This window comes from Podarcis cretensis, assembly GCF_951804945.1.
Source record: "Podarcis cretensis genome assembly, chromosome: 1".
Taxonomy (NCBI): domain Eukaryota; kingdom Metazoa; phylum Chordata; class Lepidosauria; order Squamata; family Lacertidae; genus Podarcis; species Podarcis cretensis.
The window spans coordinates 68,502,512-68,524,873 of record NC_137170.1 but is presented as its reverse complement, the minus strand read 5'-3'; the positions used below and the strand labels follow the sequence as shown (position 1 = coordinate 68,524,873).

Below are 22,362 nucleotides of genomic sequence, written 5' to 3'. Positions count from 1 at the left end.
CTCTTTACTCTCTACTGCGCTTAGCCATAGCAGTAGTGGATGGTATGGTCGAAAGGAGGAGGATGGCAGGTGAGTCACTGTTGTGGACTAGGAGGGTGAAAAGCGCACTGCAGATGCACCAGCAAAACCAATCTGGTGCATCTCCTGGTGCATTTGCGTTGCACCACACTTTCTGCCACCTTTCCTCTCCCAGTAAGCAGCTGTGATTCACCTGCTGGGAGGTCAGATATACACTTCTCTCCACCATGCCATTCAGCACTAATCCATAGCATGTTAGTGTTTTGAGGCCACACCTTTTGGCAACCATCAGCTTGCTTGGGTGAAACCTCCCTACTGCATTCTACCTGTGCTGAGGAAGATGCAAAAATGGGTGTGTGATTAGCATGCCAGGATCATGCAGACAAGTGAAATGTGTGCTATCTGAGGTTCAAGGCATGATGCTCAGTGCTCCCAGCAAATCTCACCCCATGGGCTACAGACAGTGGCACGATTTGGAGTTAGTGTTCATCTAGTGTTACATGCACAAGCCTGATCCCCTCCAGCATGGCTGCGAGATCAGAAGCATCAACTTCCATTTTCAACAACTGTTGCTTTCTGTTAATAGGAAATGCAGCTAAACTTTTACCAGAGCAAGTCAGGATCATAAAATAGTACAGGTGACCTGTTTAAGCCAGCTAACCGCAGTTTGTCCCAGTTCAAATGAGTTCTGTCCAAATGCAGCCAATGCATGTCTACGGAAATAAGCACAGAATCAGAGACGGAGATAGGAAACGGCCCCTGAAGGGGAAGGTAGACAACTGCCTCCTGGGGAAAAACAAAGCTTTATCTGGGCTTCTCCTCCAGCCAATCTACTTTCAAATGAATGAGTCTGTATAAATGAGTGACAGGTGTACATTGGTGTTTTAAAAAATGAAGCAAATCCGTGAAATTTCATGGGTCCCCATTCTAAAGCTGTGTCCTGGAGAATTTTATTTTATTTTTCAAGCTGATAATACATCTTTCGCTCCTGCTTATCTGGTTTTTAGGATAGCATGTCACATAGTGAGACATAACAAGCCCAAAGGGTTTGCTGAGCAGGTCTCTTGAGTGCAGGTTGCTGATCTGGAGCCTGACAACAGCTTCTGTTATCTTGTGTTTCGTCACCTATACAGGTCACTGAGTGTGTGTGATATCTGCACATCTTCAACACTGAGACCAAAACAACATCTGCTTCCTGAGCGTTCTTGGTGATCTTGAATGTGACTGTGTTCGTTTGGGATTTATAGCAAGCAGAGTTTAAGTAGTCATAATAAGCGCAATTAGTTATAATGTACTTGTGCAGCGTAATTAAAAGGTGGCAAGAATAGGTTGTTGCTTTTTAATGAACTGAAATTATATTTATTGCAATCCTACAATTAACCTTTTCTATATTAGCACGGAGCATTGCATTTTGGTACCACCCAAATGTTAGATGATTAACATATTGTTGCATCAATTGGGAGGGGGGGCAGTCCTTAACACTCTGATAGAGGCAGTGGCGTGGCAGCTGCTCAAAAGCTCTGTTTGAATCCAGTGATGCTTGACAACTATCATCTGGTTGCAAATCTCACCCTTGGAGGGCAAGGGGCTTGAGAGAATGGTGTTGGAGTAAGTCAGCTGCATATGTGCTTGGAGAACGCTGATGTATCTAGACCCATTTCAGTCTGGTTTTATTTTGGGGCCCAAACTGTCTTGGTTGTCCTGATGGACAACCTTCTCTGGGAGCTAGACAAAGAGAGTGGGACCCAGTGGTTTCTCCTGGACCTCAATGGTTTTTGATATCATTGACCATGACATTTTACTGGACTGGCTCTTTAGGTTGGGAGGGGGAGGTTCTGGTGTGAAGTTGATTCTGATCCTGGCTAGAGGGCTGGTTCTGGAGGATGGCATTGGACAACTCATGTTCAATCCCATGGCAGTTTCCTTGGGTGCTCCCACAGGGCTCTATTCTGACCCCAATGCTATTCAACATAAATATGAAGCCCATGGGTGTGGTCATAAGGGAAATAGGTGTTGGATGCTGTCAGTATGCAGGTGACACAGAAACATAGTAGCATTATAGTACTGTATGTTCCTAGCCATCATCTGGTGCTGATGGTAGTTGTATCTCAGCAACATCTTGAAGGTCAAAGATTCCCCACATAGGGTCTATAGCTTGCTTTTAAGATCATCTCCAGGCCCAATTGAATGATTAAAAAATGTTTGTAGTCTATCTCATGCAATCCAACCTTGTCTACTCAGAAGTAAGTCATATTGGAACTCATTGGAGGCTTTCTTCCAGTTAAATGAGGTTAGGATTGCAGCCTGTCGGGGGGTGTTTTAAAATTGCATCCCACCTTTCTCCCCATTGATATTTCTCAACTATGTGTATGAGACCCTAAGCTACTGAAGGTAATGGGGCCCTTTATATGTCCAGCTGTCCTTTGTCAACAACAAATTATCACTGTTTTTTGTGTTGAATAAATGCTGTATGGTAATTTATGGACCTAATAGGTATCTAAAGCAATTTGCACATAACAAATAAGAGCCTACACAACACAAAACACTGTTGCTGTATGTAGGTTTTATTTTATTTGTTTTTTATCTTATATTTTGGAAATGTACATCCAGGTTTTTTTCCTTTAATTTTTTGGGGGGATCCCAAAAGAGCGGGGCCCTAAGCTATAGCTTGTTTAGCTTGTATGCAAATCTGGCACTGGACAAGATAGAGAGAGTGTGTCTAATGAATTTGTGTTTGGTTGTGCCATTTTCCTCCGCTGTCAGGAAGTGCATTGAATTCTGAATATTCATATTGTTACAATTTGGGGGATTGGTCTGGGTGACTTTACAAAGCTCTGCAAGGAAGGTGTCAATAGTTGTCTCACAATGACTAGACAGTGAGCAAACAGATTGCTCTGGAACTGGGGCGGCACTTTTCTTCTCTCTAAAGGATGGGGCAATCCAGGTTTCTCTTTAAGGAAGAAATTAAGAAGGAAAGATTGGGAGCTCTGAAGCTTTAAAAAAAAGGACAGCGCTGGGCTGGGCCAGGGGGCTCTGAAAGTATTGGTAGTCTTCCCTAGAAAACTTGATGTGAGGGGACTGTTGGGGTGTTTAATCCTGTACCTTCGCCTATGGTCAACCTGTATCTTTGTAGAATAAGTGCAAAATGTAACAAAACACCAATAAATCTTCAGTGATTGCCTTCCGAAGGGAATGCTGCCCCTCTGAAACCTCTCACCTGTTGGAGTACACATTCATTATTGTGAGCCAGTGGTAATTATTTCTGGTTGTGCTAGAGTATCTTCTCAGCAAACAGGCAAAGCTTGCATTCTAAAGAACTCTTTTGAGTTAACAGGAAGTTGGTCACCCAGCTCTCCTACGATGCATTATCAGCAATGTTGGTCACCTCTTCAAATGCAGCTTTTGTCAGTCAACAGACTCTCTTCTTCCCACATATTATCTACAATTCATCATTGGCTCCATGAAATATCCAGAAGCAGAGGAAATAAGTCCATGCTGACGAGCTCTTTATTGAAGGAGCCAAATTCCATAAGCAAGACATGAGAGAAATGGCATTCTCCCAACTTTCCCCAAAGACTCCTGCCCCAGTCAAATGTGAATATCAGAGCTCTGCAGAAATTTAGAATGTGACTGGAAGTTTCTCCTGTAACTCTCTTAATACATTGTCAGAGACCCACATGACCTCAATAGTACATTAACAGTGTATTCTGTTTCTCAGCCCACCATGCACAGCTGACATCTACAAGTCCAAGCACAGTGGTGAAATAAGTGTGCTATTTAACACATACCCAAGCATGGCACTTTTGGTCACTGCAGATTAAAGGCTCAGCTGTTCTTGGACCTTGTGCTCTCCCAGCTGTCCTGGTGTCTTGGCTAATTGATCGTGCTGAGAATCCTTTTCACAGTCACAAAGAATTATTTGTTTCAGTTCGGCCACAGTGGAGACATGCTAATGTCACAAAGAAACTTCTGTCTGTATTAGATGTCTGTTTCCCCCAATAACAATGGGGTGCATTTTAAAAAAGAATAGGAAGTTCAGTTTTCCAAGAAGAGTTGTTGGGTAGGGTGAGGTAGACGGGGAACAGAGAAACAGTATCTCTCCTCTTGAATCACCCCACCAAAGTATTTCCCCTTCTACCTTTTAAAAAATTATTATTTCCTGGGTTTTAGTTTCTGGAATTAATTTATTAAGTCTTTCAGCAGCTAAATTTTGCTGCTAGTTAATTGCCGTTGCCATTCATTCTGTCATTTTCTTATGGTATGTTGACAACAATATAGTAAATGATAATGGCTTTGTATGGAATTCATGCTAAAACAGTGTTAAAGCCTTCTATTTTGGAAAAGAAAAGAAAAAAGACCAGCTGTCTACACAGGATCTCTTTTCAGATATTCACAAAGTACATGAGTTGATGGAGGATTTCTACTGCTACAGTGCAATTCCTCCTCACACACATGGGAAGAATTTGTGTCAGACATTATTAGTCAAGTTGCAGGCACTATCCAAAAGGTGCCCATTACACTTGAGTAACTGCTGTCCTACAGAGCGAGGGGCTGAGGCACTGTGTTTTCCCAGTAAATAAATACTGCAGTTTTACTGGGGAACAAGTTGTACCTAGTACAACTTAAGTAGCCAAGGGGGGCAGGCCTAAATTAATAAAAATCTGAGGTTTTGCCCCCCCCCCCAACAAAAACCTTCCCCCCAACAAAAGCCTACCCCCCTAACGAAAACCCTGGCTATGCCCATGGGAACAATCTCTCTTGAACAGAAGTATATTTTTGAGGGAAGACGCCAGGATTTTCTGAAATAATATTTCACTAAAAACAACAGGTTTTTAACATGCTCTATGACTGGTTTGAAACAGCTTCTGGAGGAAGACGAGCAAAGGCAATGATTTGCTGCCATCTAATGCCCACTGTGCCAACTGCAGAGGAGTAAAAATATCTAACAATGCAACATGCTTTAAATATTTTCTTTTATGTACATGTTCACACACCCCTCTCCTCACTTTAAGTCCACACACGTTTGACCAAGTGTGTGAATAGGGCCATATGAAAATTATGTAGGTGTGAAGGAAGTGGTTAGATGAAACAAGCTTTCTTCCTCTTTCAAAATAAGTTGGGGTCACCAAAATAAAATGATCAACCGAAGGCTCAGGAGAGACAAAAGGAAGGATACTTCACAGTGCACACTTCAGTTATGCAATTCCCTGTCATAGCATATGGTGATGGCCACTAACTTAGACAGCTTTAAAAAGATTTGACAAATTTATGTTGGGTAAGTATGTCAGTAGTTCCATCTTTAGGAATAATATGCTAGCAAATGCCAGTTGTTGGGGACAACAGTAGGAGAGGCTTATTGATCATGGACTCAGGGATCATGGGAATCAGTATGCTGAAAGAGATGAAGCTTTGTATGGACCTGGCAGGATTCTTCTTACATTCAGTTGCACAGCTGGAAAACTCTCTCCTTGTACCAGGTACTACCATAACTGCTATGATCATCTCTGTTCTGGACCACAGATTGCAGGCAGGCAGACCTTAATTTGCATGTTGTCTCCTGTGAAGTATTAACTTCACTTTACACAGAAACACTGCAGAAGAACGGGAATGAATATCTAACGCACATATGTTTAAAATCAAAAGCCTGCCTTCCAAGATGAGCATACATTATTCATGGCGCTTTATTTAGAGCTGAGCTGGAAATAGCCTTCCCTTGTTTTATTTATCTAAATTTGCTCTCACACATGCCCATCATAAGAGCCCTAGACAGATACCAATTATGCAAACGTGTAAAACCCTATTAAATGATGTCCTCCAAAACACATTTACTTGTGAAGAAGCCTGACTGTAGCTTTTTTAGCATCACCCAGGAACAAGCAAGCATAGCTATTTGTTGGGCTATTTAGAAGAAAACCAAAGGCAAGGAGGAAATGTTTAGCTTAACCATTTTTGCTTGAAGTATTAAGAAGCAAATTCAAAAGGACTGATTGCCTAATCTGTTGTTGTTGTTTTGTTGTTGTTGTTAGTAGGCGTAGTAGTGGTGGTGGTGGTACTAGTAGTAATTCCACATGGGTTGAAGAAATAGTGTCAAGATGTGAGTTCAAACATCCAGGCTAATCAGGCATAAAATCTTTATTTTATTGGGCCTTGTTTAAACTGGTGTTAATTGACTACTGGTTTACTCAGATTAGACATCCTTTTCATAAATGTGTCTCTAAACACTTCACAAGCCCCTCTTGTTTATTATAAATTCTCAAGAGCCCTACTATTTCTGATTGACTTTTCAAGTGTCCTACGATGATTCACATTGCAAACATTTCACAGGAGCAGATATTTAACACCGACCAACTGGCTTGAGTCTTGTACTAAAACACCACTTCCCTAATCATTCTACCAGTTTTCTAAATACCCCTGCTCTGTATTGAATTATAGCTTGCCTTCCAGGTGATGAGCTTCAGTTGAGACTGGCTCCGTCACAGCAGCTCATTTTTGTCCCCCAACTCCATTATTTGCTCTGGCTAATAACCTGGAATTCTGACCATCTTAAATATCAAGAGCCAAGGGTGCCAATATATAGATCTTTTATTTTACATTTTAAAAAATATATCCTCTACAGTACAAACAAGTTCACCGTTTGCTATGACATTATATAGATAGCATGCGTCTACATGGTGGAATGTAGAGTTACTCACTGTGCTGCTTTAAAATGTATCAGAATTAAAAGGCGCTACAAGAGCAGTCAGAATTTTATACCTAGGTGCCAGTCTAGTGAGAGGGCAACTCTCACACTCAAACATGCTGCAGGAGGAGACCACATGTGCAGGAGACTGCTGTCAAGAGGGAACTGCCTGTAACCTATTACATGTTTACAGTGGGAAACCTGATCTGAAGTACCTGGTAGCTGCAGTTATGGAGTCACCGCTCCACCCCCCCCCCCCCGCTGACCATCTGTTTGCTGTGGTACCACAAGTCATTTTGCTGTTAAAGTAGAACACCAATGGCATTCCTGGTCATATCCAAACAATACATTTAAAGCACATGGCCTTCTCCAAAGAACCCTGGGAACCAGAGTTTGCTATTCACGGAGCCAATTCCCAGCACCTGTAACCAACTACAGTTCTCTGGGGCAGTCATGTGCTTTAAAAGTGTGCTATATCTATGGTGTGGCTTTATTTATTTTGTTTTATTGCCTATATATACCACCTTTTCTCCTAAGCGCTCCAGAGTGGGGGACATAGTTCTCCTCCTCCCCACTTTATCCTCACACAACAACCCTGTGAGGCAGGTTAGGCTGGGAATGAGTGTCTGGTCCAAGGTCACCCATTGAGCTACACGACTGAGTGGGGATTTGAACCCTAGTCTCCCAGGTGCTAATCAGACCTACAAGTAACAAGCCTATTTACTCCAGGGAACAAGCCTATTTACTCCCTATTTACTCCAGGGAAAGAGAAGTTCTGGGTGGGAACAGAGGTGGGAGGAAAATGAGCAGGAAATGATAGAGAAAGATAGCTGGGAGAGAAGGGGGACTGAAAGCAACCAGTGTGTACAATGTTGTGTGGATGCAGCAAAACAACAGTAACTATGTACTATTCTCCCTTGTGCCCAGGCCAAGAATTACATGCTTGTCTCTTTCACAAATAATAATAATAATTTTTATTTATACCCCGCCCTCCCCGGCCAAAACCGGGCTCAGAGCGGCTAACATTAAATATATAACATATTACCATAAAATCAAATGATCAATTAAAATACATCCTAAAATCAAATCAGAATCAAAGTGAAATCTAATCAGATGGCAACCCACAAATCAGGGATGGGGATCTTAAATGCTCACCAGGTCTAACTGTTTATACTGATCTTATATGAGCCTGTGAGAAAAGTTGGGGGGCCACTTTCATGCAAGTTGTTATCAGGAGAGAGGGGGATACCAACCAGTATCGCCTTCTCTTTCTCTCACTTCCTCAGCCACCCTAACCTGTTGATTTGCCGCCTCCCTCCCAATCTGCCACCAAATTTAGGTTGCTGCCTCAGAAAGTTGGCTCTGTTTGCAAGGAAGGGAAAGGCCTTTCCAGAGCACTGCACCAATCTAGGGGAAAGGGGTGAAAAACCTTCTTCTTCTTTAAAGGCAAAATAAAGTGTCAAAATAACTGTAAAACTGTGGGCAAGCAGAAAAAAAAAAAATAACCTCTCAGTCACTAGTACTTGTAAATTCATTACACTGGCAAGTTATTTAGTATGGAGAAGATTTTTATGTTGTTGCTTTTATTAATTTTTTAGCTTTGTCAGGAGCTTGTAAATGACCTGGGATCCATTATCCCAGGCAAAGAGTTGCTTTTCTTTGGGGTAATAATGCACCATGGAGTGACTTGTCTGGCGTTTGGGGAAAGGAAGCGTTGGGATTTCATAAGGATTGATGGCGTCTAAGGTGTCATAAATGCACTCGATGCGAGACGTACCTCCCCCTGGTGAATTGTACACTACGTACAGGGCACCACACATCATAAAAGCTGCTTCGGCATTCTGGCTTTTGCAGGATGTGTCCCAGGTATATTCCACGGCCATGGTTTCATAGTTGATTTTAGAAATGACCAGCTTTCTACCAGGATCTGGCTCTGTGTGGATTGCCCACAATCCCAGTTCATCCACAGCTAGGTCTATCTTAGTGGAAGGAAGAAGATCGTAGGCGAAGGTCTCTCCTGCTCCTGACAGAAGCAGCCGGCCAGTTACATTTCTTTTCTGAATGTCAAACTTAATTATCTCATTTAAGGAGCCAAATTTGTGATAAAACAGAAAACCGTCATATATAACATGGCCTGTCCCTTGCCAGGGAAAAGGCAGGTTAACTCTGCGAGCTGACTGTTTCTCACCACTTTCAGTAAAAGCCCGGATATTTGCAAACTCCATTACAATTTTGTTCTTTACCCCAGTTAAGAAATAGATCTTTTGGGGGTTCTTCATGGGGTCCTTCAGCCATGAGCCCTGTGTGTCTCCAGACTTCTTTACAATCTTCAGGGATTTGAAGCTTGCAATCATGTGGTTACAACCTTTGAAAGGGTGGGGGGAGGTAAATACAAAAAGAAGCATCAACACATATGCCGTAAGTTCTCTGCTTTAGCATTTGAATATTTTCCCCATCCAGCATAATTCAGGAAAGTGTAAATTGTTTTCTGTACCATCACATGTCACAATTGGTCTACATTCTGTCAAAGAAAACAACGAAATGGAACAGTGAATAGATTATCTAAATTGATCTATCTCTATCCCATCTGATACACCCCAAGCCAGAATTGCCTTAGCAGACTTCCAGAAAAGCATCTGCAGATATGATGTATTCTATGGTGTATTGTGCTGTTTTTGTCTCCTGTTTCTTCACAGCCAGTTGCTTGCTTGCTTATTTATTTGATATCTGAATTGCCCTCCCTCCCAAAGGATCCCAGGGTGATAAAGCAGAGCAACAAAATACATCCAATAAATAAAACTAATGCAAACAGCCATAAATATCTGTACAATATCATAACCATTAAAATGCAATAACCATTTCCAGCTGTTGGTCATCAAAACAAGTAGCCTTGATTTATAAAAGCCTGGGTACTCACATATGTCTTTAACTGACATCACAGGAACCAACTCCATGGGGCCATGTGGGCTTCAGCCCCCACAATAAAATATTTGAGGGGGCCGGGCTCCTGCAAGATTGATGGGCATTGCCATTCAAATTGTGTGTGTGCACCATGTCGTGATTACGTGGGGTGGGGCTTACCTGGGCCCCCACAATATTTCATTCAAGTTGGCACCCCTGACTGACATCTAAATATAAACAGGCAAAGAGACAAACATGGTTCCATGGGAGAATCTTCCAAAGGTGGGGTGCCACTATTAAAAAGGCCCTGTAATCTCCACAGAGTGAATCCTAGCAGGAACCATGAGCAAAACTCCTTGCCCTCGATGAATTTTAGGGATAGGAGTGGCTGGTATTGGATACATCAGAGATCAGCAATTGGATACCCCCAAACCAAAGTCAATTTCACCGAGTACCACCTGGACTTCCTAATTGTCAAATCAATTTAGCAGCAAACAAAGTCTGTGGAAGAGGATGTAGCAGTCACTACAGGGACTAGGGTGGAGCTCTTCACTCTTCCCCATTCTTCAGCATGGTTTTCCCATTCAACTACTTGCTGACCAGATGTTCTTAACATCTGCATCTCTTTTCCTTGAAATTATACCTGTCCTCTGAAATCAGGCAGCTGCTTCCCCCATGTTTAGAGTAATTCAAAAAGAACCATTTTAAGTCCAAAAGACAGATATGGTTTGTTATGGATAGTCCACATGCACCAGACTTTGCTCTAGTTTTAGATGAAAGAGAAATTAACTTGTGGGTTATTCTGAAGTAACTTTTGGTCTCTCCTCATGCTGGCGTTCCACCTGTTTTTGTTAATAGAATCCCCATGAGCCACAATACTCTTTTGGTACATTGGTTTGTTTGCATTTAGACTAGCAGAGAGGAAAGCCACATGAGGCAGGCAGGCCATTATCTACTTAGACTGGGAGTTATTCTCCTGGCAGGAGTTCTGCTACCTGATTTCCTTTTTAAAAGAAATGAAAACAAAACTGGAGACACTATAAGCTGAGTCTGGAAGCTTCTGCATGCAAAAGCCAGCCAAGATTACATTCAGCAACACTCATACATTCACCACAGTATAATTACCAAAACACCACATGAGACATCTTCAGGCATTGCAGGTAAGGGAAAGTAAACATGGGGTCAGGCACGGGCAAGGGCACTAACTTCACCCCCCCCCTCCATTGCTGTTCCGATCACCTTCTAAGTTAAAGAAGGACAAAAGTCTGAAACAGGGAGCCTCCTATTCTCATGGAGGCTCCTCACATGATGAAGAACCTTGGTTCTGAAATGCTGGGGGGTTAGTATGTCCCCCTGCATACTTTCTCTACCCAAACAGCGGCCTCTGATGAGGGCTAAGAAAAACTGATTTGAACTAGCCCTCAGTTCTGTCCCGATATTGGAACATTCCTGAAGAAGTCCTGTATACTTCGTCATGAGGGCAACCCTCCCCAGCTACAGTGTTATCTTGGTTCACAAATGCCAAAAACCCAGAAGTAAGTGTTCCAGTTTTCTAATGTTTTTCGGAAGCCAAACATCTGATGTGATTGTCGGCTATTGTTTCCCGGGTGCGTGCGCCAATCAGAAGCTGTGCCTTGGTTTTCAAACATTTCGGAAGTCAAACGGAACGGATTAAGTTTGGTGCTTTTGCTTTTGCTATTTATTTTGCGTTTTTGTTTTTGTGTCTGTGGAACCCAGTTAAGCTACTATTGTGTGAATGTGGAAATGGATAAAAGCCCTCCCATCCAAACAATGACTATTATCAGTGCAGATAAGAAAAAAAAAAATTCCCCTCATCTACAATACTGTCTTATTTATTTTGTAGTACAATACATTGAGTATTGCTTTCATTTTATGGATCAATGGCCTCATTAGATGGTAAAATTCATGTTAAATTGCTGTTTCAGGGGTTGTTTTTTAAAGTTGGGAACAGATTAATCCGTTTTGCATTACTTTCTATGAGAAAGCACGCCTTGGTTTTGGAACGGACTTCCAGAATGGAGTAAGTTTGAGAACCAAGGTACCACTGTAAATCCGCAGTAGGGGGCTGCACAGCTCTTTCTGGGGCACAATCCAGGACCCAAGCATTATCCTCTGCCTGCCCAACGCTATACGGAGTGAAAAGAGACCCTGTTTGGACTCTAAAGAATGTCTTTTAATAAGACGCAGCATTTGCAGCCAAACAAAGTAAACAAGCCCTTTAGGTAGGAAGCTGCAGCAGAAAACATTACAGAACAGGCTTATGAAACTATCTCTGTAGTACTATCACTTTCCTCTTCGGGAGCCTACTCCAAATTAATTGAAACAAGTGGATATATTTCCATTCCCTTTGGGGGAGTTTGTAGTCTTGGATGCCCATAGCTATTGCTTATGTATACAGTTGGGGGATAACTAACAGCCCTGAAAGCCTTTCAGTACTGGGGAGCCCTGAATCATCTCAGACTGAAATGAGACTTTTGTGCTTCCTTTGAAAGAAGGACAAACAGTACTTCTAGCCACTGAAATGAAGATCAGTGATGTCCAAGAGGCCCAGAACATTTCTCCCACAACTCCAGCTGGGTCAGCCTTGCACTGGAAACATTCACAATAGATAGTGCTCCATATAACAGCCAGCCTGCATTAAAACCAATGACAAGGAAATGATTCTTTTGTGCTTGCAAAGTACCTCCCACATCTCTCCCACATTGCTTAAGAGTTGGGGACAGGTGTGGTTCCCACTAAAATCAAATGGAAATCCAGTCATTACTGATTTGTCCCATTGATTTAAAGGAGAGCTAGGGTCAACTATCTTTAGTCTGAATCCAATCCAATAACTGAAAAAAGGAAAGGTAGCAAACCAAAAGTTTCCTGGATTGAAAATATAAATTTATAGACCGTGTCAAAATGGTGACAATTAGGCATAGGCTGAACAAAGAATAGTTATTGCAGCAAAAATTAAATTAGATCAAGACAGATTGCCCACATTTTAGCAACGTCTGCTGCAAGAAAATCACAACAGATTTTTAGGCAGATTAGCCAAAGGTGGAAGACCTCGACTATGACCTTGGGTTAGATATATAGATAATATAGAAAGTAGTTTTTGAATGTATTGTCCATTAACTGTCCAGAAAGGGATATTCACGGAGCAGCAAAGGGCTTGCATAGCTTGTAATGCTTATGTGAATATCCGAAAGCACACTGTGGAAGAACAAGTCATTTTTCTTCCCTAGCTTAGTGATAAGTAATTTCCCAAGGGCAATCTTCTTATAATGCCCCCGTTTTTGTATGTTTTCCTGTACTATAAAAGTAATGTAACAAGTATATGAACAGGAGGTACAAGAATATTCTTGTGTGTGTTTGTGTGCAATCATGCAATGAAGAAAGAGAAAAAAGAGCAATAATATTGTCCTCCTAGGACTAAGTACTCATTGCTTTTGAAACTCAAATTACAAATTATTGTTATTTGGTGTGCATGTCATGCTTGAATCTAATAACCAGTACTGTACAACGACTGATCACCCCAAACTGAAAACTGTGAAGAAGTCCAAGGTGTATGGATTATATTTCAGTATTTCAGAACCCAGAAACATTCCTCTGGGGTGATTTGAGAAGGAATAAAGACTTTCACTAAATCTTGATTTGCTCCTCTTAACTTCTGTATTTATTTATTGTGATTTGCAGCTAACCATGCAAGCCTATAAACAAATACTTGGGAAGAAGTCCTATGGAACCCATTGGGACATACTTCTGGGTAGCCCGGTATAAAATGGTGCTGTAAATTACTCACGTTCTTGTGTGATCTTGACACTGAACAGCAGGAAATAATGATACACATTGGGGGAGGGGGTCATTTGCAGATGGAAGCCATCTCCATCTCTTTACAATCCCTCCCTGTTTATATATGTGGGTTGTATTCAGAGTAATACTAATGGGAATGATCCATCATCTCAAGGATTTATTCTTGTGCAACAGAATGTTCTCCCCCTCTCTGCCTTCACCCAAATCTGTTCTGGCGATTGACCCAACCATCCACAGTAGATCTGGGGGTGATGGGGGCACATCAGGGGAGAAGAAAGGTGGAAAGTTCACCTGCACAGTTATTTAGATGCATACTGTCCTGTGCCAATTATGTTGATGTTAAAGCAGAACAGGGGGACCTGTTGTCATCCAGATGTTGTTCGACTCTGACTTCCATGAGTCCCAGACAGCACGGCCAATGGTCAATAATGATGGGAACTGGAGTCCAGCAACTCCATCTCTGTTTTGCAACATAAAACCATGAAACACAAATTCTTACTCTTCTATTTCATGGTTTGATGCTGCAAACCGGGATGGGAATTGGTGTGTTACCATAATGTTTTCATCAGGCTGATCCGCTTTCAATTCAGCAGGATACTGTATGTATACACTGAAAGATTCACACCATGAGAACTGAGCTGAAATACTGATACATTGACTAAAGCGGGCATGTGGTACCTATAGCCCTCCCAGAGGTTGTTGGGGCTACAAATCCCATCCTCTTTGACCATTGCCCAACCTGCCGGGGGCTGATGGAAATTGGAGTCCAACAACATCTGGAGAGCCACAGGTTCACTATCCCTGGCCTAAAAGGATAATTATAAAAGCCTGTAGCTAAACTGTTCTTACTTGCATTGAGCATGAGCTTGACTTTCTGTTTCGACTCCTCTTGTTCCATTAATTGCTGCTCCACAAGGTCCTCGTCGACTTCCACGCAGGTGTCGGGGTACTCCTTTGCCGATTCAAAATAGTCAATTTCCCTTTGCGCTCTTTCCACTCTTGTTAGCAAATGGTCAACATCATTTTTAAGATCTGTCTTCAAAACGTTGAGTCCTTCCAGGCGCGACATCATCCTCTTGGAAAACTCTCGGAATTCCTGGACATAATCTGCAATATCTTGATTGCATTTGTTTAACCTGTTCTTTAGTTAGAACACAGACAGGGGCATTTATAGACAGAGAACTAGTTTAATGGTTTTCCCAAAAAGGCTCTAGATTTAAAATAACATTGCTTTTCTCCATTTCAGACGAATTAACTATGTCTCCTGTTTCTGCGACATGTTACTGAATGTCTGTTGCCAGAAATTATTGGGATCAAACTCTGAGAATGAATCCCTATGCATGGTGCCAAGTTCCTTATTTGTTCTTTCTATCTGAAAAGCTTTCTTTGTAATGTTGCAATCTGTTTTCAAATTCCTTTTTTTAAAAAATGCAAATTCTAAACCTTACAAAAGCAAAGCAAAGACAACAACAACCACCAGAACAAAGAACAAAAGCAAAAAAATAATAATAATTCAAAAATAAGCCAAATTCTGAGTAATACAGATTTACATGGTCTTGAATCTTATTTACACCAATAGTTTATGAAGAGATGTAGTTTTTCTAGAAAGAGGTCATCAAGTTGTCTGCTTTCTCTGATTCTCACCATATTTATTAGCTTTACCACATAAACAGTATTCCAGATTTTAATTATCCAGTCCCTTATAGATGGCCTGCTCCATATTTAGAGCTGGTTCCTAAGCTTATGGAGCCAGCAATGATCTACTTTCCATGACAGAACAGGCACTTGCATTTTTCCCCTACCATGCACATAACCTATGCTATTTTTCTAGAAAAAGGGGAGGAAGCAGGTGAACTGAGCCTTTGCATAGAACACCCATGCCACACATTGTATTTTGAATGCAGTGGAGAGTAACAGATACAGTACATGCAGTCCTTTACCATGGGGGAAGATGAGACAGTGGAAGTGGATCTACACAGATATAAAAAACACCGTGAAAGTACTTTTTAAAATAAAATGTTTTAAAATATATATGGAATTAGCCGCAAGCTCATCTGCACCATCTAGTGTCACATTTGTATAATGCACTTAAAGCACAAAACGTTATATTTACAGCTGTATAGCTGAGTCCTGGGTCAATCGTGGGCGTAAAGGTAAAGGTACCCTTGACCGTTAGGTCCAGTCGCGGATGACTCTGGGGTTGCATGCTCATCTCGCTCTATAGGCCGAGGGAGCCGGCATTTGTCCGCAGACAACTCCCGGGTCATGTGACCAGCATGACTAAGTCGCTTCTGGCAAACCAGAGCAGCACACAGAAACACCATTTACCTACCCGCCAGAGTGGTACCTATTTATCTACTTGCACTTTGACATGCTTTCAAACTGCTAGGTGGGCAGGAGCTGGGACTGAACAATGGGAGCTCACCCATCGCGGGGATTCAAACCGCCAACCTTCTGATCAGCAAGCCCTAGGCTCTGTAGTTTAGACCACAGCGCCACCCGTGTCCCCAATCGTGGGCTTGCTCATATGGAAAACAACACTCTGATATGTTAAAAACACATGCAGAGATGCCCCTAAGAATAAGGAAGGCTGAGAAGGGACACAGTACAAATTTATATCTGGGAATAATACAGAAAAGTGGGGTGAGGTCATATTCCCACCCTCCCCACCAGGAAATCTGCAGAAGGCTTGTTAGGAGAACCCCACTGAGAAAGTACTCTAAAGTTAATGTTCTTTTATGAGGTCACTGGTGAAACCACCAAAAACAACTTCCTTGATTTGGTAAGCTGCATTCCATTACTTTATTGTTCCTCTTGTTTGCTTTGCTCAGCATTCCATTTCTCTTCTGGCTTAAAAAGAGATTTTTCTAAAATTAATTTTAGCATTGAGGCACACAGTAAGGCCCTTGGAGGGTGGTGGTGGAAGGGCACGTCTCAAGTCAGAATTCCCAGAGGTCAGGCTCTGGCATCTTATCTCTCATGCCACCATCACTTTTTTCTACGTGAATCCTGGCAGACTGAGGGTGAGTTCACATGGCTGCCTTAGAACCTGTTTCCTCAACAAGACCTTCCCATTGCAAATGGCAGACAAGGGCTGTAATTCTGATTGGGACCATGGCAGGGACAAAGTTTTAAAGTCATTCCCTGCCACCATGTTCCTGATGGCTCAGTCCTGCTGTAGTAGTTACTAAACACGAAACAACTATGTGAGGTAAAACTGGCCAGTTTAGTCCTAAGTGGAAGCACAATGAGGCTCAAAAGGACAGAAATATTTTTTTAAAGGAGCTGGGTGTGCAATCCAATACACACTTACCTGGGAGTAAGCTCCATTACAAACAGTGGAATTTACTTCTGAGTAGACATGTCTAGGCATGCACTGTGGAACAGTTGGAAACTGGACATTTTAGGAGTGTTGTTTTGGTACAAGGTAAATGTACTGAATGAGAAAAGAGGTAGAAAACTGTATTCTTATATAAGCAACATGTATGCCCAATGAAAAAAACACAACCCACCTAATTCTTTCACAGAATCGTAATTCTTATTTTTTTTTCCTCATAAAAGAATATTCTAAAAAGTTCAGCCTCTATTTTATCCAGAAAACAGCAGTGTCACTGCTGGTAAATATGGCGGACTTTTGGGTGTATAAATGCACTTTTCCTGTTCTTTATGGATTTTCCCTATTCAAATATGCATCAGCACAAATATATTCTTTCTGCCTCCAGGGTTCCATCAATCCCAAACACCGAGTTTGCCTCAAACACATAGCTTTTTCACATACTAATAGAGCAAATGCAGGATTGCTACCAAGTATAAACTTGACAGGGAGTAAAAACCAAGTCCTGGCTTCAGGATTAGTATACCTATATGGTACACTATATTATGATATATATATATATTTGCAAACATGTGTTTGTCATATGTACATTTAAAAATGGGGGGGGGGGGACATTTACAAAAAGTTTGAGAACAGCTGAGTGCAAAATTTCACCACAACCTACTGATTTTTTTTCCAGGAGGCTTCAAAAATAGTAGCTGTGCTGGCGGAAGACACCAGTGAGGCCCCTGCTGATCCAGATGTTGCACAGCTGGAAGGGATGGAGCCAAAGAAAAGAGTCGCTGAGTACAGTTACTCAGAGCTCCAGCTCTGCAGCTCCTCCAAAGCCAGCTTCCCCTTCTTTGACTGGAGAGAAGGGAAGGCAAAGACCCTTTTTTCCTACCTGCCTGTCTTGAAAAATAGAAGTACTGCATGGAGATTTCAAATACGTGAGCTTGCATATTTGACTCAAATGAGTAACATCACAAATGACTGGAGTAACTGCAAATTCATGGAAGAAGCAAGATCAGAAACACACTCTGCCATCCACCACTCCTACCCTACAAATCAGGGACAGGGAACCTCAGATCTGGGGGGCAAGTTCTAGGTGTCCTCCCCATCCAGAACTACTGGATATCATTAACTCTTGGGAAAACATATTTCTATTTGGTGTCCCAGGCATGAGAAATATGTGGGTGGGAGAGACCTCCTTTCTTGGAGTAATATCCACAGCCTGGTAAGTGGGAGGATGCAGGTTTGAGGACTGGCTCAAATGGGCAGACCTGGGGGCAGGGAGCAGTGGAATTCTTCATCAGATTGGATTGAAATCTGAGACAGGGAAGAATTAAGGGGTTGTAATTCTCACTTCCTATTTGAGGTGAGTATTATAAACCCCTGGCTCTGTGAGTCAGGACAAAGCAGTCTCATTGACATCTCTATAGCTATCAGCTTCCAGCCTGGTTCTAATCTTGGTGTGACTGTCTGAGGAGATAATAGGCAGCAAGCCATGACAATTGATCACACAATGATTGATTATAGCAGTTATTCAGCCGTATCAAGTGACAGCTGTAGTAATCAGGCATAATCTTGGCTTCACCCTGCTTGCTTCTTCACTGCCTCTTACTTGTCTGTCCTCTAACTTATCTCCATTAATCACTGCCATTTCCTGACTTTGCTCCCTTTGCTGTGCCCATCTACCTCAGATTGTAAGCCCTTTGAGAAGAGGTGGTGCAGAACTGCCAGCTTTGTTGTTGTTGAAGCATTCCTATGCTGCTATTGACCTGGCCTGAAGATGAAACGATGCTAAAAACCTTCATGTCGAGGATTTGTGAAAGTTAATGGACTCCTGCTAAGTAAAATATGGGTCCTTCTTGTGCACTCCTGCTAAGTAAAATATGGGTCCTTCTTGTGCACAATAGCTAGCCTGCACCTTTTCTCAAGAAATGTCAACATCACCTCAAAATTTCAAATGTTCTCATTCATAATGGGAAAGAGAACAGCAGGCATTGATTTTTAAAGCAAGCATTGATTTTTTGGGTGGCTTACTCCTAGGCAAGTATACATAGAACTGCAATCCTAGGCACACTTACATGGGAGTAAGCCCCAGTGGATATTATTATTATTATTACCCACATATAGAATTGCATTGCTAATTAGTACAATACATAGTTAACAGCGAACTCCTGTTCTACTAACCCACATGCAGTGTTGAAACAATTACTGTATAACTTCTTAAAGCTTGTTACCAGAGCTTTCTTTCAGCAAGAACTCGCTGAAACTCAGTTCCAGCACCTCTTAGGTGGCTGGCATTGCCTTTCTAAGAGAACAAGGGAGGTATTCATGGTGAATTCCGGCACCTCTTTTTCTAGAAAAATAGCACTGCTTGTTACATTGACTGAATGCATATGATTCATAATGCTACAGGAGGAGTTCCCAACCTTTGTCAACCTTTGGAGGTGTATGAGGGTACCATGGTGCCCACAGTGATCATGTTGGGGACCCAACTGCTAGAGTAAAAAGTGTGTTTTCAAGATCCAGGAGTTTTCATTTGCCCTCTTAGCATTGTGAAAATGGATGCAATGAATCTCTTTAGCTTAACCAGAACACCTATGTAGTAAAGGTCAGAAATTGAGATATTGGAAGTCCTGTTTGAAGAGTAGATGGCTCCTTGTGGCATTCAAATTTCATACACTGTCAAATGGATTTTCCCCCAAAGAGTGAAAATATCCCAGATCCCATCCTGCCCTTGTTCAGCACACTGTAAACCTTTGCTTGCTTTCCACTGAAAAATCAACTAACTTAAAAGTGTTTTAACTCTAGCTGGATTGCACCCGTTCCAAGCATGCATGTTTACTTGCTAATAAAATCAACAGGAACAAGTTTCATAAACAACCTTGCATTTGGGCTGTTCCTTATACCTTTACTGTGCATAATCAAAGCTACAGTTATAAAAAGGAGATCATTTTAAAAGGAAAGCAATTTATTTCCCTAGCACATATCCACTTTACACAGAAAATCAAATCATTTTTCAGATATCACTGATATAGCCACATACCTCTATTGAGAGAATTCGGCGGTCCATGTAATGCACCAATCCAGCATCTTGCATTACATATTGTGCTTCTCCCGCAATACTTGTAAAGAATGAAACTAATAAGAATCTGAGCTGTATGGCTGCCATTGTTGCATTAAACCTTCAAACACCCTAAACACTGACGCTAGAAGCTTCCGTTTAATATCTGCCCAGCACTGTGCTGTGTGCAAGCAAAAACAAAACTTAACAACTGTGTGATTTAAAATGGCTGTTTAGGCTCCCACAGTCTCTCATTAACACAATAAAGTTCTGCAAAGCTCTAAGCTACATAAGTTTGTTTCTAGGAGTACTTTCCAGCTCGTGATCTTTTGATTGGGTCCAGATGTTCAAAACTGAGCTGTGCAGCGCATGTAGGCTAGCAGTATTGAGCCAAAGCTATTATTCTTCAGCTGCTTCCAGACTGTCACTGTTTTGATAGGTATGATTCAAGTGGATTTCATGCTTTTGTGCAACAAGGCCACTTCCCCTCTCACCCTCCACAAAATACCATGCAATTTTTGAGGTAAGAAAAATGTCAGACAAATACTGTTACCTAGGGTTGCCATATTTAAAAGAGTGAAAATGCGAACACAAAAGTTTTCCCCCCGGCAAAGTTTTTGAGCTATATCCGGACATTGTTTCTGTATGTCTGGGAAATTCCGGACATATGCCAGCCCTAATGTTACCACCCCAATCTCTCCCTGGAGGTAGCGAGAGATTCTAGCTTCTTGGTACTTAACCAGGGAAAATGAGGCACAATGGAGGCTAGTGTCCTTACCAAATATGCCTTATTTACACATATTTACAACCTAATGCCTTCAACAGAAGGGGTGCAGAGCATTGTACCCCAAATGTGTCTCTTGTCACACCCAGCACTGTTTTTCTAGAAAAAGAGGTGCTGGAACTCACCATAAACACCTCCCTCTTTCTCTTAGAATGACAATAGCACCTACCTGAGAGGTGCCAGAACTGAGTTCCCTTGAGTTCCCCCTGAAAAAAGTCCTGGTCACACCCCTCATAGCTTCATAGGTTGTCCAGAAACCAGCCATGCTCCCCAGTACAGCCTCTTGGTACAGCTTTTCCCAGCCAGGGCTCATAGAGTTCTGTCCCTCTTCCTGCAGAGAGTCTGATGTTCTGCTGATGGCTTACCATTATCAAACAAACCAGGCCATTACCAGCCTTCTGTTTCTTCAGTGACCACCTTCAGTGAGCCTTTCTGAGGCTAGCCTCATGAGGAAGCTAACTGGCATTAATTCCAGTCCTTGCTAAATTCCTGAATGTAGAAGTTTGCTCAAATTCTAACCCTTCACTGAACGTAGAGGTTATAGGGGGGTCTGCACCCTCAAAAACCTATCACACTGGAAAGTGTGAGATGATAGCAGCAAATAGATCACACAAGTGATTTCTTTGTGGTCGCAGAGGCATAAGTATTAGCATGTGAGTATTATTGATTAAATGCATTTAAAAATGTGTTACAGCGTTCAGAATGTAGCCTTTGGGCCTACATTCTGATGCCAGGAAGCTACGACAGTGTACTTTAATGTAAATATTTGTACAAACCCATTGGAAATAAAACCCCCACCTCCCTCCCTCCCTCCCAGTTTAAAAAAACAACAACTATAAAAAGGGGCAGAATGGGGAGTCAGAGAGAAATAGCAATAGTAGTAGCTGGGAACATAAGAAAAAGTGTGTGTCTCCCCCCCCCCCCCTTTCTCTCCTTTGTCTTCCAACCCTGCTTTGGTGTCACTCATATTTTCAACTTGCCAGCACTCACAACTATCCCTCAGAAGATTTCTCTTTCAAATACTGACTGCTTCTACTTCTTAAGCAGCCCAAAATAATGGAATATTACTTTGGCCATATTCCATCCTTTGAGAAGTATAAAACAATTTTTGTTCTTTCAAACTATTTTCTGCACCATAATATCTAAAATTTTACAGCTTGGTTGGGCATGAACAAGTGGTAGCTGATGTCAGCACCAGGCCTTGATGGGGTTAGGCTAATTGCATGCCCAAATGCTGCCCCACCTGCTGCCCCATCTTGTAAAGTCAAGACACATTACTTTTGAGGGTCAAATCAGGCCACAACTCTTACTGATTACAGATGTAAGAGGTGTGACATAGGCATTGGGAATAACCATTGACTTCTGGCCCACCTGCCAGAACTAATGCATTTTAGGGAAGTGGGTGAGGCCTATCATATACATCAAATAGGAACGCCCGTGCAGGATCGCCCTCTTGAGGAGTACAATGGTCCTAGCCCATGCAGGGACATCTGGACAGAAGCAACTGCTTTAAATTTCATTTTAAATAGCTTAAGGTTAACAACAAACATTCAGGATTAACAGGCTTGTTCTCTGTGTTAAGTACCACACCTGATTCTGTTCCAGTCCTAATCCAGATTAAACTCTCCGTCACTCTTAAGCATGAATCGGAAAGCTAAAATACCATATTTATTTAACTTTACCCACACTATGTGACAGCGAGATTTAGAAAAGTTAAGGGGCAAGTGACCAGTATTAAGTGGTATTGACACGCTCCATTAGTTTCCCTTCTTGAAAGT

General features: G+C 41.9%; 1 protein-coding gene across 1 annotated transcript; it reads right to left on the bottom strand.

Moving 5' to 3' along the window:
- Positions 1 to 6,582: 6,582 nt before the first annotated feature.
- Positions 6,583 to 20,168, bottom strand: OLFML1 (olfactomedin like 1). Its single transcript, XM_079970369.1, has 3 exons — positions 19,783 to 20,168; positions 14,264 to 14,555; positions 6,583 to 9,062 (listed from the first exon to the last, which is right to left on the bottom strand). Exons 1-3 carry the CDS (start codon positions 19,906 to 19,908, stop codon positions 8,284 to 8,286), a joined length of 1,197 nt encoding a protein of 398 aa, XP_079826495.1. The 5' UTR covers positions 19,909 to 20,168; the 3' UTR covers positions 6,583 to 8,283.
- Positions 20,169 to 22,362: the final 2,194 nt, after the last annotated feature.